At 45.3% G+C, this 12,718-nt stretch overlaps 1 protein-coding gene across 1 annotated transcript in view; it reads right to left on the bottom strand.

Annotated features, from left to right (window-relative positions):
* The window catches only part of LOC147668989 (early activation antigen CD69-like), a gene marked incomplete at its 5' end in the record, with an annotated part of 127,024 nt that overhangs the window by 55,507 nt on the left and 58,799 nt on the right, over positions 1–12,718 (bottom strand). The window contains one exon of the mRNA XM_086948305.1: positions 859–1,049. Within this exon, the coding sequence (XP_086804431.1) occupies positions 859–1,049 (191 nt within the window). The remainder of the gene's footprint in view (positions 1–858; positions 1,050–12,718) is intronic.

The following is a 12,718-nucleotide window of genomic DNA, read 5'->3' as shown; positions in this document are numbered from 1 at the left end:
CACAACCTCTTTCAAGGTACGTCTGGTCCAGACATGCTACTTATCTAGTGCCTATCTTTCTGAGCTATGCTACACCAGGCATGACTGCTTCTGGAGCCCTCATGCCCTGGGTGTGGTGATACTCCTGCTGGTTTTTTACCACGTGGTTTGTCTGTGCCCTCTAATTCAAAGGTTCCAGTCTGCAGTAGTGGGAGAGGTAATTGAGGGAGGGAGGTCTCAATCTCCCTCCTTTTGCTTTTACTGGGGGTCCTTGAGGGCTTGGAGGGTACAAAGGCTGACTGATCAATCCTGGGGTGGCCCTTATGGTCTCTAAATGAATTATCGCTGGCTGTTGGAGACCCCCCTTCACCTCCCGCACTCTCACAATGGCCCCGAGGGGTGGATTGGTGTGGACTGCAAGGGAAACTACTCTAAGAAGCTAGGGGCAGCCCCCTTGAACACGGCTGAGTATGGGCGAAGTGGCTGATAACTCCATGATACAGTTTAAGGGTGGGGCTGTCATTGTCGCTGCTGCACTGCAAAATGTTGCATCAATTGAATGTCAACGCCTTGCAATCGCATTATGTCATTTTCTCGGATAAACCAAATGTGGGTCACAATGTTCTTTACTCTCATGGCATGAAACTCAATCACATTTGTTTATCACAAAAAAACCTGACTAGGGGATCACCAGCAGAAGGAAAGCAAAATTATTCATAAGCGAGCGTGCTACCCAATTGCTGGTAAGCTGGGAGGATGGGTGAGCAAGGTGTGCATGGGTGAGGCAACAAATAATACATAGGGGGTCAAAAAGCCTACACCACATTAAATACAAGGTAAATAGTCTAAATATATTGTTTGCTTGTTTCTTGTCCTTACCAGATCCTCCTGGGTGTCGAAGAGCGCGAGGGAGCCTTTCTGTGAGGAGCAGTACTTCTGGCTCTCGTCCCAATCCCCTTCCTTTCTATATATCGTCGAGAAGTAATAACATGTGTTTCTACTGTAGAGCCAGTCCACGGGGCAGGTCTCTGAACAAGGGGGCATTGTAGCATCTTGTGACAAACAGTGGCCTAAAAGCAGAAAATGTGCAATAAACAGGATTGACAGTGTGAATCAATACGCACAGTGTGCAAGCAAACAGCAACATGAGCACTCGTTTGCAGTGTGTGGCTGTTACATGAAGCCATTAGCATGAACAGATAGATGTGTTCCAGTTATTCACTGCAGTGAAGTCACAGTGTTGCAAAGCTGTACAGTGCTCACTCTCATTGTCTCCTCCTCCCTCCCAGGGCTGGAGACAGGGGAGGCATGGAGGAATGTCAGGCAGTGATCCGCTGCCTGCCATGGGCTGACACCTTGTGGAAGCTGTTAATGGTCAATCCATCCCGGCCTTCCCTGCCTCCTGCATCTTAGGTGTCCCCATAAACCTGAGAAGAGCCGTGAATTGACCCAGAGAAGCAGAGGATTGGTGGATCAAGTGTTGGTAAGACATAAGATCTCTGTCATGATCGAAAAGTCTGTTCTGTGACCGATTCAATGCCAAGAACTCGGTCTGCAGTATGTGTGGACAAGGATTGAGAACCCATGTGGACGTGGGATGGTGAGATACCAGATGTTTATAAATTTGAAGGAAGGGCTGGGGAAGGGAATACCTGAGAGACACCAGAGGGGAGAGGACATCTGAAATCCTGGAAAGAACTGGGAAAGGGGTTGAGGCCTCCTGCTGAAGGTAGGTGAGGATGGAAGAATATCAGGAACTGTATTATCGAAAGCGCTCAGGGTGAACTACAAGTCACTCACTGAGGCACTCTGGTATAATAGAAGAGGCCGCCATCACTTGTGTAGTCCTCTCTGCGATACAGATTGCACTGGTGCACGTGCAGCACTGATTCAAACTCAAATGGGAAGTTCATCATTTGCACTGAGAACTGACTCTGTTTGTTACAGGGAGTCAGTGCATGCCCCCCAGACACCATCTGGAAGTGGTGAAAGGAGTGCCATGGACTCTACAAATATCCCTTTGCAGGTGGACGCAGTCGTTCACTGCGCTGCTCTGCAGGGGATCCGGGCCCCTCTTTCAAATGCAGGCCAGCCGCCACCTGCACAGTGAAAGGGGGTCCGATGGCTTCAGTCAGTCCACCTTTTACTCATATACCTCCCCCAGGGAAGGTATGAATTCATGGTTGCGGTGAAGGGAGGAGCATTAACTCTAATCTAGCGCACTGAGTCTGTCTGCTCTCAGAGCCCCCAGATGTGCCTTGATGCTCTAGGGCAGTGCGCCCTGTCAGTAATACGGCCAAGTATCTCTTATATATTTAATGAACAGCCAAGGGTGAAAGTATATTATGAAATGAGACATCTACCCTTCTGTTTTTTTAACTGGCTGCAAAGCAAATATAGGCTACAAAAATTTTTTTTAAAAATACCAAAATTGATCCGGAGAGAAACCTCAAAAACAGGTGGATTTGGGATTGGGTTTTTCTAATGTTAGAACCTTTCTCTGGGCACAAACCCTAGAGACAAACCAGGCAGTTCCTGAGGGTTGTGTGGTTCATACTGGGCCTTGTTTTGATGGGGTTAACTTTATGTCATGAGCATTCCAGAGTTCCTATTGTGTGTGGTATGTGGACTTCTGGAATGACCGAGTTTGGGTGGACAGTTGGGTGGACAGTGTTTTGGTCGGATAATGTTTCTCGACGCTGCCATTATTCTTTTGAATAAAACTTCTCTCTTGAGGACTCCAGTGCCAGCATCTTTATTCTTCGCTGTAACACTGGTGATGACCCGAATGCCCATGCGTGTGGTGCTTCATATTTGTATTGAGAACCTGCAGGAATTCTGCCCCAATGGATTGGAAGGTTACTTTAAAAAAATGTTAACTTTGTGCTGGGAAAAGGAGCAGCAACCTGCTTTTGATTTGATCAACTCCTCTTTGCTGCATGCCCCACTGGAGCGCCAGGAGGGGCTAGAAAATCACGGAGCCCTCGGTGGAGCGGGGGAGACCACTGACCTGCCATAGAGTAGCGGAGAGCAATTGAACAGAGCCCTGCAGGAGTCCCTTGCCGATCGTGGAAGCGCAGGAGCGCTGACGAACACCACTAACACCTCCACAATCCGCGCTGCCACCTCGGGACCACACATCCCAACAGCCTCTGCGGCGGCGCATAGCCCTGATGCGACTGGAGTGCCAGGAGGGGCTAGAAAATCACGGAGCCCTCGTTGGAGCGGGGGAGACCACTGACCTGCCAGAGAGTAGCGGAGAGCAATTGAACAGAGCCCTGCAGGAGTCCCTTGACGATCGTGGAAGCACAGGAGCGCGGACGAACACCACTAACACCTCCACCATCCGGGCTGCCACCTCAGGACCACAAATCCCGACAGCCTCTGCGGCGGCGCGTAGCCCTGACGTGACTGGAGCACCAGGAGGGTCTAGAAAATGACGGAGCCCTCAGTGTCGCGGGACGCCCGGAGTGAAGCCCGGGCAAAGGGCGGGCCCTCTACGGCCCTCAGCGGCCAGAAGAGGCTGGGCTGGGGCACCCCTCTGAAGTCTTCGCACTGCTACATACAAGGTATTACTGTATCTATTCCGCCGAAACGGTTATTGAAGCTATCTATGTTGTGTTGATAGGTGACCAACTATGAGTAAACTATCCAAAAGCACCGGGATGCCTACCTTAAGATCGAGTACCAAACAAAAAGTGGACATCCCACAACCGGTACCTACACTCACTGCTATTGACAAAATGTTACAGCAGACAATAGGGGTCGTAACTAATGCGATAGCAAACACGGAGAGAAGCATGTCCCTACCACCAATGACAATTATCCAAGACACGCAGGATGCGGCTACTGATCTTTCAGTAGTTACTTTAGACGTTACAGATGACCCAGATATCAGCCTTGGTGTCACTTCTTCCTTTGCTGATCTCCCGTGTGCTCAGGCCCCTACTGAGAACACGAAGGAGATAATGAATACTCACAATAATTTAAGTTCTACAGGTGACACAAAAAAGGCGAAATCAAATAACATGAAGGGAAAAAGGCCCAGAGAATGCTTAAAACAGGGAAAAAAAGGTCAAAGCAAAACTACAAATCATAATTTAGTGGCACCCATAACTCACTCCACACCAGGAATTCCTTGCTGGATTGCTAATATGGTGGCCGACCTGAAAGCTGATCTAGAAGACACAATCACTGCACTGATCAAACCCCTTATGTCTAAAATTGACAGATTAACCTCTTTAATTAATAATAAGGGAGTCGGCCCAACAAGACAATTGGCACAGGACAATGCTTCATTAAAAGTGGGACATGATGGGGGCTCGCCGAATAAAATAACAAAAGACAAGGTAGCGCCAACAAATGAATTGGCATCAAATAAATTAAAGAGAGCAAAACAAATGAATACCCAAGTAGCACAAAAAGCCCCAACACCTTCAAACCCTTGTAGCACCAATGAGACAACACAGGGCCAAACAAAACAACAATGTCAAGGAACTGCCCAAGTACCAAACGGAAAAATAGATCAAACTCCAAAAGACTATCCAACGACAAACCCCACCCTGTCAACGAATGCTCCAGTAAATAAAACAACATCGACCCGATTTAGGACAATCGACCTTCCACCTGAAGCTCTGCCCTTCGTGGTCGTATTGACAGGAGTTCCACCACTAAAAGAGGGTAAAAGGGAAACACATTTGGAATTAAAGAATAAATGTGTGCAGTGGTTGCAGATAAATAGACCCCTACCCCCTAATATCTGTGGTGAAATCCTTACAGTAAGAAGGGGGGAGTGGATTGGGAGAGGAATAAAAACAATAGCAGGGGATATAATAACAGTCAACTTTAGAGACATTGCAGCAGTGAATTATATATGCAATGCACCCCCTAGTAGATCTCATACACAAATTCACCCCTTACATCTATCATATTTTTATCCATATACACCCCAAAGACCGGTGCAGAGAAATAGAATTCCCATGAATAGGGTTCAACAGATGGAACCTCAGTATAGACCGGTTCAATGGCAAATGCCATATCAAGCCACTTCAGCCTATGATCCTTTCCTAACTCAACATGTGCACTGGAATCGGTTCAATGCTCTTGAAGAGGTCGACTGACTTGCACTGGAGAAATCTAGCGCTCAAGACACCCTTATAATATCAGAGGAGGAAGGGCTTACTGTAACAGGAACTGGAACCCCAAGTACTATAGGATACAGTGATGGTAGGGGAGTCAGTAAAAAGAACTTGAAAACCAAAAAAGAGGGAAATAAAGTAATAGAACATCTAGATCAAAATATGACCCCAGATCAAAGTAGACAGGATAGTGACATCATCCTAGAACCCCGTACCAATACAATAACCATAGAAGTAGACCAGGAAGAGTATCTACCAAAGGGTCTAACAGGACTATCTATGGGGACAACCATGAAAATCTTCGAATTATATCCTGGAATATTGCAGGTTTAGCAGCTAAATTTGAATCCCAGGAATGGCAGAATTATATTAATAACTTTCAAATCATATGCCTGCAAGAAACATGGGCGGTCGACCCAAACCTGTATAGTTTAGAGGGGTACAAATGTTTTTCTGTCCCGGCCATAAAGTCATTATCGGGGAGAGCGATTGGGGGATTAATAATGTATGTAGACCTTCACATGCAGGGAACTTGGTTTAACTATAACTGGGACTCACGTAATATACAAGCTGTAGGGTTTCGTTTTAAAAGATTTAATCTCCTTCTACTTAATTGGTATAATGCCGTAGGCACGATGGGAAAGGGGTCCGTTGTTAAGGAACTGGACTCCTGTTTAGAAAAGCTGGTTTCCTTAACCCCTTCCATGCTCATGACGAGCTCAGCTCATCATGAGGCACAGTTGAGCTGTGCTGATGACAAGCTGAGCTCGTCATGAACATTGGGGCTCATAAATAGTCAGCACAGGAGGGGAAAAGCCATAGCAGCCAAGGTGTTAAATAAGACACCAAACCCTCCCAGCATAATACTTATGGGGGATTTTAATTGTCATCTCTGTGATAACTTAAAACCATTCAACAGATATTGGTCAAGATGCACTGTAGCAAAAGGGCCTCATTTTGCTCATGTAACTGAGGGATGGGATCCAGAGAAATTAACAAAAAGGCATAACTTGGTCCACACTATAAACCTTGCTGAGTTAGGTGAAAACGGAGACCTCAACCCAACATTTAGAGGCAGAGGTTGTCAGTCGTACATTGACTTCATTCTAGTCTCGCCCCTCATAAAGAGAAGCATTAGTAGTATGGCCATAGACATAAGCATCTTTAGTGATCATAATCCTTTGACACTTGTACTAAAAGGTTTTGATTTAAAAAAAATTACACGCAGAACAGATGTTATGGAAAAGGCAGTGGACCGGGGAAGGATGATTAAGTGGGCTAAGATTGATGGAGACAAATTTTATAGGAGATTAATAACAGATGGACTAAATGCCATAAATACATGTCTTGATCCTCATGTGAATAGAGCATTAGTGGACAGCGCATTTGAAGAAATCGCACGTCATGTGGATAACCTACTAAAGACCTCTAAGGATAGTAAAGTACCCTCCACTCCGCGTTGGTTCGACTCTGTTTGCACTAAGGCGCACAAAAAACTTAAACTTAGACTCCACTCCAAACCCAGGGATAATCTCAAAATAGCACAATATAGAACTGAATATAAAAAAGCATTGAAATGTCGAAAAAAGAGTTTACAAATTCAAGCTTGGGAGGATTTAAGGGAGGCAGCAGAAAGGCGAGACATCTCGGGATTCTGGAAGGTTATTAATACCCCATGCTTCCAGGACCCAGGAGCACCTAAAATAATAAACACTATCTTACCTGAACAACGGCAGACCCACTTCCAGAGCCTCTATAATTATACAGGACAATTAACCCAGGGTGAAGGACCAAGGTTAAGCCCAAACACAAAACTGGACTTTTGCCTGGAAGAAGTGGAATTGGCAATAGTAGGACTCAGTAAGAATAAAGCACCTGGCCCTGATGGCATACCCTCCGACATCTACCTGAGCAGTATAGATCTTTGGGCCCCACTGCTCACGAGGGTTCTGAACGAGGCAGTGGTGGCAGGACTGCCTCGCTCCTGGTCAACAGCAACCATAGTCCCGATCTATAAAAAAGGGAATCGCGATGACCCTCAATGTTATCGCCCTATATCCCTTATAGACATGACAGCTAAAGTACTGGGCCGTGTCATTTTACATCGTTTGCAGGAATGGGCGGAGGAGTACCAGGTTCTGACAGATGTCCAATATGGCTTCAGGGAGGGTAGATCCACCACCGATCAATGTTTGAACCTGTACCTCCTGACAGCAAAATACACCATCGCTAGCAGTGGGACTATATATATGGGGTTCATGGACCTCTCTGCGGCTTTTGACCGTGTAAACAGAGAAAAACTTTGGTCGTTATTGCTAAGTCTAGGAGTGGATCAACCCCTTGTAGATGTCCTAAAAACCCTACACTGGAATACGTCTGCAAGTGTGAGATACAACCAAGATGGAAGTAGGACTGATCCCTTCTTATGCACCAGTGGAGTGAGGCAGGGCTGCATCTTAACGCCCTTCCTGTTTTCTATATATATATTAATCTCCTGGACAAAGAACTACCGTATTTTCCGGCGTATAAGACGACCTTTTAACCCTTTAAAATGGTCTTGAAAGTCGGGGGTCGTCTTATACGCCAGGAACAAAAATTTTAGGAGTGGAAACAACGACCAAACTGTCTTGAGCCTTTGTATTAATGGGAAGGCATGGTGTAAAATATGTATCATTTTGTCAGTAGAGGGTGCTATTGCTTCAGTAAACGTGCCATGGTTGTGTTTGCACGTCGAAGCCTTTTCTGATAAGCATTGGTCTTCTGTAATCTTGTTTGGCCGACTAAATAAGCATTGCTGTTGCAGAACGTGCTTAGTTTGGTTTGATGGTTGTGTTTGTATTCTGTTACAAAGTTTTACACGGCATTATGTACGATGTGCGCTGATGGAATTGTACACGGAAGGGGTTAAAGAGTGTTCTGTATGGGTGTCATGGGCTCCCTATTCGAGCTGAAATGCGCAGAGCAAGGAAATGAAGGACGCGGTGCAACTTGCGGTAGTGCTGGAAAGGAACCCAGGGCAGACCTGTGCGCTATTCACGACTGACACGCTATCACTAGAGTTATGCTGCTCTATAACAAAGGCCACGAGAGGTATGCGGCAGGGGAAGACCAACGTATGTGCAAGGCTGAGCAGAGTTATGCTACAAGAAATGCCAAGTTATGCAGTATGATGCGGTACAACATGTAGCAGTATAATAATTGTTTGGGCCTTTTAACAACTACTTATGTTTACCGTACATGTTTGATGACATGATGTTGGAAGAGGGGTAGTCTTATACGGCGAGTATAGCATGAAACCTACATTTTATGAAGGAAAGTAGGGGGTCGTCTTATACGCCCAGTCGTCTTATACGCCGGAAAATACGGTACTCAAATTGCACGTGGATTCACCCCAAATTGGCCATCGAGCGGTGCCGGTATTACTTTATGCCGATGACGCGGTATTGTTAGCCAGAACTACATTGGGGTTACAGAAGTTGATTGACGGTTTTGTCAATTTTATGGCCAAACTTGATTTATCGACAAATTTGGAAAAATCTTACATTATGTCAGCAGGAGCAAAAGAAAAAGGGAAATTTATTTATAAAATTGGGTCACACAAGATTGGCCAGGTTAAGATCTTCTCATATCTTGGTGTACTGTTTGACTATCAATTGAACTTCAACCCCCTGGTGGAGAAACATGCAACGAAGCTGGCGGCGCCATCAGGGGCCATTATGGGGTATGGGAGAAGACTGGGTAGATGGTCCCCAGAGCAAATACTAAATTTGTATAGATCGATATGCTGTGCTAAGGTTACTTACGGAGCAGAAGTATGGGGTTTTATAGACAAAAAACTGCAACAGATTCAGGTGGAAGAAAACAAATTCCTTAGAAGAATCTTGAAACTACCGCAGAGCACCCCGGCCTTCATTATTCATGAGGAAGTTGGAGAGCCTTATATTGAAGACCGGATTAAAATTAAACCTCTCCTTGCTTGGGTTAACATCTGGATCAACCCAGAAGCGGTCCTTACAAGACAAATTATAAAAGACTGTCTGAAACGTGACAAAGGGGGTCACATACCCTGGCTAAAGTATATAAAGGACTCTATGGAGGCAATTGGCTGTAAAAAAAAATTCACAGACCCAGAATCCTTAACTGGCCAGAACAAAACAATGGTTAAAAAACTTTTTTCAGATTGGTCACTCACGACTAGGGCTGAGATGGAAAGATGTAAGCCCACTGTTTTATCTTATTGCCAACTAACAGTGAAGCAAGGAATGGAACCATATCTGAGGGTCATGTATAATGCTCAGGACCGATATCATATGACCCGATTTAGACTAAATATGCTCCATCATTTACTTGCGGTCCCCTCTGGGTTCACTCTTACAGTGGAGGCGAAGGGTACCTGCGGCTGCGATGCTAGGTCTCCGCAGGATACCCTTCACTTTGTTTTGTTATGCCCCTTTTATTCCGCCCCAAGACGTAAGTTTTTAGTAGGGATCCTGAAAGAAACGAAACTTAGACAAGCAAAAATGGCCTTGAGGTTTCTTCAGGAAGCCGCAGATGCCCACACGTTGTTTTGTACTGTAAGTTTTATCCGGGTTGCATTGCGGCTTAGGAACACCAGAGAAATAATTGACTCTAATGCTATCTAATCACGTAAAGTAAATTCCTCTTTCCCCTATCTTTATGAAATGCATTTTTAGCTAACTTTTTAACTCACACTTTTTTAAACTTGTATTTAATTGTGTGTATATTGTGTATGTGCTTTTATGGTGTCTTTTTAAGTGCCGAATAAAGATTTATAATTGAATTGAAATTGAGCTCCTACATTCCTGGAAAAAACTCTGTCACTTTTGACTAAGGGTACTGGGAGATTGGTGTGATTAAGTTTAAAACTTTTGGAACATCATTTTCAAGTAGAACATCTACCTGGAGTTAGGAACAAGAAAGCAGACTATTTTTCTCGCCTTCCTAGTAATGCTGATTCTTTGTGTTCCCATGAGGATGATGAATGTCTTCTGGTGAGTGTGCCCTGGATGTCAATTAGGCATGTAAGTGAGAATGAGTGGAGAGTTGTCCAAAGATTGTGAACTTACCAAGGTCATAGAGAATGTGTTGAAAGGTTGGCTATGTGAACCCTTGCTGTCCATTCACTTTCAAATGTAAAGTAAAGTTCAGAGTGAGCCCTCTTTGGGAAGGGGTTTGTTACTTTGCAACAACAAACTAATTCCTCCCTGCAATCTCAGGAAGGGCATCTGGGAAAGACGGCTAGCTAGAGGAGCTTGTGAACAAAGTTTTTTTGGCCCGCTATGGACAGAGATGGTGAGTGCATCATTAAAAGAAGACGTACAGTGTATAGAGCTAATAATTAGGGTTTGTATTGAGAATACCACCCATGGGAGATGCAGTATGTCCCAGTGATGTTTAGTAGAGGTTGAGCATTGATTTTCTTGGTCCTTTTCAGATGCAGCCACCATAGCAAATGAATCTAATGGCCTTGGTAAAACTATGTGGTCGAGGCATATGAGCTGCTGCAGATCTCGCACTTAACATTAGATCGCCATCTGGTGTTGGGCTTGGATGCTTGCATGTTGTTGTTGTCTTGGAAGAAGTCTTTGTAGTCACGAGATAGGAAACTCCTCCCTTGGACGATAGTGAGCATGGGCATCGACTCTATCCTTAGATTGTTTTTTTCTGCCATTGTGTTTGGATGCAACTTTTGCGCTCTGGTTCGAAATCTCGATTTCAAACTACTTCAACGCAAAAAACTTTCATAAACTCTTTGGATTGACTTTGAACATCATCAGCTTTGATGCAACTTTCATCAGCTCGATTCCGGTCGTTGCCGCGGGCTGTTGGGCCTATACACACTGTGAGGCCTACGGCTCATGGAAAGGACGACATTCAAGAAATGCCCCCAGTGTGGAGCAAAATTACCGCAGGTGATAGGCACATGGTCTGCAACCTGTGCCTATCACCTGAACACGATGAGTCTAGCTGTCCAGCCTGCACATCCTTTCGATGGAAGAAGACCATTCGAGATAGAAAGGCTCGGCAACACATCTTGCAGAGATCAGCTTCGGAACCAGTGGACATCTTCAACAAAGGCCCAGATGTCCCAGAAGAAGATTCCGAATATCTCCAAATCGTATCAGAGGCAGAAGACTCGGACGACCCATCACTCTTGGTCAACTAGTGAGTACTACTGATCCTACGCCAACCCTACCACCAAAACCAAAGGCATTGGTCAAGACTCCGCCTGCTGGCCCCAGTCGCGACCAAAAACACACTTCAGAAGCCCCGCCTCCGTGCCCGGCTCCTAGGAGAAAAGAAAAGCCTTCTGTTAGCTTGTGACTGAGCAAACATCATATACCAATCCCTCCTGCACCTTTGGCACCAAAACCAAAAGAACTCTCGGCTCTGAAATCCGTTCCAACGCCTTCCACATTCACAGACAAAATCGGCCCTGAAAACCTCAAGGCCCGTGGATAATCCGGCTTTAAACGTTTCCAAGCCTAAAGATCCAGTTTCAACTCCCAAACCAAGAGCCTCTGAACCAAACGTAAGCCTTAAGTCTCTACCCTGCCTTCTAAGGCAAAAGACAATAAAAGTCAACACCAACCCCGCTCTGAAACGAAAATAATCGGCGCCGAAAGCAGTTCCTGAGGAAGAGGAACTTTTTCAGCCGGATCCTGTTGATCCTAAACAGAAAAAGATTTATATTGATCCAGAAACAAGACTTGTCACCACTGTGCCACATAGGAAGAGGAAGTTAGACACAGCACATGCTCTTCCAGTGCCTGCTCCTCCAGTGCCTGTGAAGAAGAAGGACTCTGCCACATCACCTATGCATCCTTCTTCTCCTATACTTCCTTCTAACCCACTTCTTCTCCCTAAATCTATTTCACCACCTCAAACTGAGACCTCTCTACCTCATACACCCCCAGATGATGAGGATGATGATGACCTAGGGGTGGGGGGTGACCGAAATGACCCTTTCACGTATCCAACCGACCCACATGATTGGGAGTACCCTATTCCAACAGATATACCAGACGTCCCAAGCCCACACACATACACATACCCCTCAAAACCATCTACCCCAGACGATAATATTGGTTTTGGACAGTTGATTAATAGAGCTGCCATCTATCATGCCGTCACAATGCACTCGGATGCAGCAAAAGAGGATTTTCTGTTGGATAAATTTGAACAGTCCCAAAAGACAGTGCAAATATTGCCATGGATTAAGGGAGTCATTAAGCATGCCCCAGAAGTATTTAAAGATCCTGTACGTGCCAGGATTCTTAACCCTAGAATAGAAAAATGTATAGACCTGCCCTTGCAGATCCTGCTTACATTAAGGGACAATTGCCTTTGGATTCTCTAGTAGTTTCCAACGCTAGAAAGCGTACCAACTCCCAAACCTCCGGGGAAGCGCCACCCCCTGATAAAGAATCAAAATTGCTAGAAGCTTCTGGCAAAAGGGTAGCTGCGCAAGCAGTCAATCACTGGCGCATAGCCAACACGAAGGCGCTGCTCGCAAGATATGATAGGGCTCACTACGACCAGTTAGAAAACCTACTACAACATTTGCCTGATCAATATAA

The sequence above is a fragment of the Lissotriton vulgaris genome, unplaced genomic scaffold, assembly GCF_964263255.1.
Source record: "Lissotriton vulgaris unplaced genomic scaffold, aLisVul1.2 SCAFFOLD_3916, whole genome shotgun sequence".
NCBI classification, from domain to species: Eukaryota; Metazoa; Chordata; class Amphibia; order Caudata; family Salamandridae; genus Lissotriton; species Lissotriton vulgaris.
This window is presented reverse-complemented; position numbering and strand designations above follow the sequence as displayed.